Source organism: Pygoscelis adeliae, unplaced genomic scaffold (genome assembly GCF_000699105.1).
Source record: "Pygoscelis adeliae isolate BGI_AS28 unplaced genomic scaffold, ASM69910v1 Scaffold160, whole genome shotgun sequence".
In the NCBI taxonomy this organism is placed as follows: Eukaryota; Metazoa; Chordata; class Aves; order Sphenisciformes; family Spheniscidae; genus Pygoscelis; species Pygoscelis adeliae.
Genome location: NW_008824035.1, coordinates 6,315,130 through 6,321,129, shown reverse-complemented (window position 1 = coordinate 6,321,129; position 6,000 = coordinate 6,315,130). Strand labels below are relative to the sequence as shown.

General features: G+C 36.1%; 1 protein-coding gene across 1 annotated transcript in view; it reads left to right on the top strand.

Annotated features, from left to right (window-relative positions):
- ITGA4 (integrin, alpha 4 (antigen CD49D, alpha 4 subunit of VLA-4 receptor)) overlaps positions 1 to 6,000 on the top strand; it is a 40,282-nt gene that overhangs the window by 34,140 nt on the left and 142 nt on the right. The window contains exons 21-28 of the mRNA XM_009333152.1: positions 380 to 459; positions 804 to 890; positions 1,447 to 1,537; positions 2,227 to 2,334; positions 2,609 to 2,728; positions 4,134 to 4,253; positions 4,768 to 4,866; positions 5,083 to 5,202. Coding sequence (XP_009331427.1) covers positions 380 to 459; positions 804 to 890; positions 1,447 to 1,537; positions 2,227 to 2,334; positions 2,609 to 2,728; positions 4,134 to 4,253; positions 4,768 to 4,866; positions 5,083 to 5,202 — 825 coding nt within the window. The remainder of the gene's footprint in view (positions 1 to 379; positions 460 to 803; positions 891 to 1,446; positions 1,538 to 2,226; positions 2,335 to 2,608; positions 2,729 to 4,133; positions 4,254 to 4,767; positions 4,867 to 5,082; positions 5,203 to 6,000) is intronic.

Below are 6,000 nucleotides of genomic sequence, written 5' to 3'. Positions count from 1 at the left end.
GGGGGGCGGCAACCTTGGTTTTCAGAATCTCTCCGTCATTCCCAATTAACGTCTTTTATCATGTTGGTATCTGAATCTCTCTGCTACTTTTAAAATTAATTGCTTAAACACCCTCTGGAATAATTCAATAAGGGACAACATTCTTTGTATTACGCATCAACTGGTTGTGCTTGGCTTCCTAGATAAGTGAGCTGACTAAGGCTAGGAACAAATGTGTTAGGTCAATAGAAAGGGAGTAGAAGACACAAAAAGCAAGTGTTTTCTTAGTTCTGAATTTTTTTAGAGCAGGAAACTAAATGAGTTTAATAAAATATTTTTATTTAAACTGTGTTAAGACACACTATTGTTTGATATAAAGAAAATCTTATTTGTTCTACAGCTGGATTTTAGTTTCCTCTTGGATGCAAGCTCGTTTACCAGAGCAGAAGATGACCTCAACATCATCATTAATGCTACCTGGTAAAGTTTAATAAAAATTGCTCAATGAAAAATATCACTAGCTTTGGAAAACAGAATAGGGAACACTGGAAGGACTTAGCAAAGCACAACTGCAAGAAAGCACATCAGTTGCAAATCTGTAGAGAAAGGGAAATTAGAAAAAAAACAGGTAATAGATATTTAAATAATGAGGAGGTTTCTCCCTGTATAAAATGCCTTTTTTTTTTTTACTGCCTGACATGTTACCAATAAAACATTTTTGTTTTAATAAGCCGAAAGGTCTGTTTAATATTTGTTTATAGAAATAATGCTTAGCATATGATGATGCATTCGATACTCATTTTTCTTTCATTGCGTTTTTATAGTAAAAATGAAGATGGGAACATGTTGCTGGATAACACACTAACTTTAGCTGTACCTCTGAAATACGAGATTGAGTTAAATGTTCACGGGTAAGTCAGCCAGCTGTTGCTATACCTGCACGTCCACAGAACTGTTGTCTTGTTACTATTCCAAATTCCCAAAGCTTTTAAGCAGAAGCGTGATGTCGCTGAAAAATCCTGGGGGTGAGGTGGCACAGCTACACTTCTAAGATTTTGTTTCCACTACTGTGAGATGAGACCAATGATATCTGTGGTGCTTCAAACTTGTCTCTTAACAGACAAGTATTTTTTAAGAACTGGAATATTTTTTATGGAAAGAGGTATTTAATAAGAGCACAGCAGATCCTCAGATTCCTTGCTTAACATGGACCATATTCTGGATTTGTTGCGGGGCACTCATGGAGCATAGTTTTGGGTGAGGATTTATGACTTTTTCTGATTTGTCTGCCTTTTTAAGAGGGAAGAGTACAAAGGTAGAGGACTTCTACTCAGTGTTCCTAGATTTACGTAAACGCAAACTCAGGTATTTTCTTAGACCCAATCTTACTGGTGATAGCATGGAGCAGAAAGTTATGCTAACGATACACAGCAATTCTATTAACTAACAACTTCTAAACCATTGTAGATTTGTATCTCCAGCTTCGTTTGTTTATGGAACAGATGAGAAAGATTCACCAGTTACGTGTATGAAGGAGAATATCAATTTCACTTTCCATGTAAGTGTTTTTCTTTGTAAACCCTATTATCCTTGTTTTGAAGGTTAATGCTTAGATTTCCAGTGTATCTAATGACAGTCTGCACAGTCAATAAGGGAACTTTTTTAAGAGTACAAGGGCACGGTGAGCGACATTTGTGCATTAGAGATGGGAAGTGGCTGTTAATCCCTCTTTGAACAATTTTTTTTTTTGGCCTGGACAATCTTCCACTGAATGGTCAGAGAAAAATTATTTCGCACAAGCAGTTCTGACTTGCCACTTCTTCCATTAAGAAACATTTTAAAAGGAATTATCTTACGGTAAGCAAAAGGAACTGGGAGCTCCTTATAAGAGGATCTGTAAGTATCAGATTTGTCTGCAATGGATTAAAAGCAGGAATTAGACATTAATCTCTCCTAGTTTCTTTTGCATATTCTCCCGGAAGGCAGTCTGTATGACCTCAGGGTAGTCATCGCAGATGAGCACTACTTACTCAATGGGTTCAGAGAAGCGAAGGGTTCAGTAAGCCTGCAGGATGAATTAAGCAAAATGTTACAACTCCTAGCAGAGCCCACTTTCATGACAGCGTACCAATGCAGGTGCCACCCTGTTCTGTGAAGTTTTATGTATTTATACTTTTTTTTTTTTTTGGTTACTTGAATAGCTACCACGAATTAAAGCTCTAAATGTATAACATTCTTCCCCGCAAGGTTATCAATGCAGGACCAGGCATGGCTCCAAATACAAACTTAGAGATAATGATACCTAATGCTTTTCCACCCAATGACTTCAAATTATTCAACACATTGGATATCAAGGTAAGCACAGGTTACTTAATATAATTTTATTAGCTATATGAATTCTATGAAAAAGAGAAGCAGAGCACGGCAGAACTAGGTACTAAGTATGCATTCAGTTTGTTAGCTATGGCGAAGCAGAGTGAACAAGAATAGGTTGATCTTCAGCCCCATGCGTGTTAGAATTCTGAAAGTAAAATTTACATTCCTTTTGGGCTTCTTGCCTTTCAGAAATCTGTATTCTGATTATTATCTGATGTTTAAATTCTACACTGACTGTTACTTTTATTTCCAGACAACAGTTGGACAGTGCTCCTATAATAGATATCCCAGAAACTGTAGCGCAGCAGAAAAAAACGAAAACATATTAAAGGATGTTGTCACTTTCTTTTCAAAGCCTGCTAAGAGACAAATGGTAAGGTCTGTCTTTTGACATCAGTGGGAAATAAATGACTGTATGAATGAGCCTTAAGACAACGGTGTATGTTATATAATGAGGTCACTAGAGCAGTCTTCCACGGATTTGTGGTGATAAGTTCAGCATAGTCATAAATGACTTTAATCGACTTTCTCACCTCTTTCACTAATGACACGTCACTAAAGTCAGCGTGGATGACAGTCACCTACGAAGAACTGCCGAAGGGTTATGTAACTCAATGAGTGGGCAAACAGAATGGCAGATCAAATTCAGTAACAAATTGAAAATGATGCGTGTGAGAAAAACAGTCTTAATTTTAATTACACGAAGTATGAAGTACACAGATCAAATATTCATTGCCTTTTCCACATCAAAAAAGTGCCATCAAATGTAACTAATAGGAGCCAGGTTAAAAAAAAAAACAAAACCCAAAGTAGTACTCCTGGTGGAACTTCTTACTGCAGGGTGTTATGAATGCTAAAAATAAGTGGATTCCAAGGGAGACTATACAAGTGAATGGGACTGAAAGTCAATAAGAATTACAAAATATATGGCAATAATTTTTGGCTCGGGAAGTTCTTATTAAAAATATTTGGAAGGCTGGGAGAATATCGTACGTGGCTGGCCTGTTCAAGCTCGTCCCTCTGTACCTGCTTATGGACCCTGCTGGAGATCAGATACTTGTCTATGTAGTCCAAACCAGAACGGCTGTTCTAGTGTGACATTTTTGAGGGTTTGTTCTCCTAGAAATCTCCATGTCCTGCAACTTGTGTTTGATAAAGTACAATTGTGTTTAATACTTTCATCTTAAAAGAAGCTGGACATTTTTAAATATGTTAATTTGGAACTTTGATTAAGCACGTTACAAGGAACATCAACCAATGATTGAGAGACAGCCTGCGCTAGAATATCAAATCAGAACTTAGGCGCTGCAGTCTTGGACAAAGAATATAATCATGTACCGGCGTGCTTTTTTGTCTTCTCCAAAGCTGAGTGAAACGGTGCTAGCTGTCCGTGTACAAGTGTAAGGATCAATCAAGTATACTGTTTATACTAGATATCATATAGTCATTGTCATTTATCACTCTTGATAAAAGCAAATTTGAAATAACAGTGTAAAAAAAAAAAACAAACCAGCCATATAACCAAATTATGACAATTGTTATTTTTCAGTCTAAGAAAAATTGGAATTTTTAAGAAAAATGACCTGTTGTCTTCTATAACGATGCACTGTTCCTTTAGCACCTATGGACTGACAGGGATGGATGACAACCTAGAGTTACACCCTGACTTTTCAAGAACAAACACGGATCTTTTTGTTTTACTCGGTTCCTGAGTGTCTTTAATACCAAGATGCCGAAGTTGATAAACTTAAGTTTTAATCTTTCCCTCCCTTCTACAGTACTGCATGAAAAACGACAGCCTTTGCTTACAAATATATTGCAAGCTTGGAAACATGGAAAGTGGAAAAGAAGCGACCGTTCAGTTGCATCTGGAGGCTACTCCTTCGCTTTTAGAAATGGTAACACATGAATTTTTCATACTTGGGGGGAATATTTCAAGGCATATTTGCAGTATTCTCTGCATATAAATTCTAGGTATTAATATATTTTTGCAAACAGATGATTAAATCCAAATCTTTTAGGTGTTCCCTATTTTATGTTTTCAATGCTAAGTCTCAAGGTGATATATGAAAAATGAAAACCACTGAAAAATACGTATTTTAGATTATCGGTATTTTAGAGTGTGTATGGCTTTGCCTGTTATGGCTGGATTATGTAGGATTGGGATTTAATTTCAACTGATAATTGTACTTTGCTAAGAAAAGCAGCATGGATGTGGACTTAGGTAAAATCCAACCGGGCTTCATTCCAGCTTCTGGTACTAATTTGGTTTGCGATCGGAAAAAGGCACCATTGTGTGTTTGTGTGAGATTCTGTTTCTGTGAGCGGCTGTGTTACCGTTTTTGCTGGGTAGGAATTAATGTGTTGAAGTTATTTTTTAAAAGATAGGACTTTTTTTTTTTTTTTAATCAGGACGATGCATCAGCATTGAAGTTTGAAGTAAGAGCAACAGCCTCACCAGAAAAAAATGCAAAAGTTATTGAACTACACAAGGACAAAAAAGTTACATATGTAAGAAGAATTCTCTTAATGAATTTGCAATAACCTTGTCAAAGTAGAAAAACCAACAGCAATTAAAATTGTGGAATTCTATACGTATCTATACACAGGCAATGAATATAGTGTTAACTACTTAAGAACGTAATTAATTTTCCTAGTTTGTTTTAGTATCTTTTGGAGGGGGGGAGGGGGAATCAGTCAGCACTAAACTTATTTTCTGCTTTCCAGGTCTATTTGGAAGGAGTGCACCACCAAAAGCCAAAATACCGTGTTACTGTGCTAATTATTGGAATAGGCTTAATAGTTGGTGTTACCTTGTTTTTGCTGCTTTCATTTATATTATGGAAGGTAGGTTTTCAGTATTTCTCAGTTGTTCTCAAGTCAGGAAATCACACTGTTGGTGGATCTCTGGATCTGTTAATGCAGGTTAAAGGAGAAATAATACTTTATTATGATCTGTCCTTTCTAAAGAAACATAATTCCTCCTGTAACTTCTGTTTTTTTCAAAATACTTCTCCATTTTCCTTCTGCGTATTCTGCATCATCTTTTATTTATCCCTTCCCATGTTTTAAGGCATTTCATGTTTGCAAATGATTTATATAATTTAATGATATCAAGTGGATTATTTTTGTGGGATGGTGCTCCACATTTAATGTCACTTGACACATGATGACTAATAGTCTACAACATAGTTTCATGCCAGAATGAAATGTTTAAGATTTTAAACTGCAGCATAAATGCTAGAAAAATCCTGTGCATAAGTAAAAATGAAAACTATGAAGGAAGCAGCTGCTCTGACAAGCGATGAAGAGGTTGTTAACTTCTTTACCTACATGCAGACTTTCTCCATCCATCGTTTTTCCTAGGGAAGTGTAGAAATGAAACCAATTTAACAGGAAAGTTTTATTACCATTTCACATTTAAAAAAAATACTGGATTCTGCAGACTGTTATAGTTCACGAGCCCACATGTCCTTACTCCTTGCGGGAGAGTATTAGCCTCCCAAAAAGTAAAAGAAAAAGCAAACCCACTTTTTTGATTGATGAGTAACACTTGATTACTTGGTATGACAAAGCAATGGCAAATACCATTGTTCATAAACACCATGTATATGCATTTTATTTTAGTTCATCTTTTACGGTTTA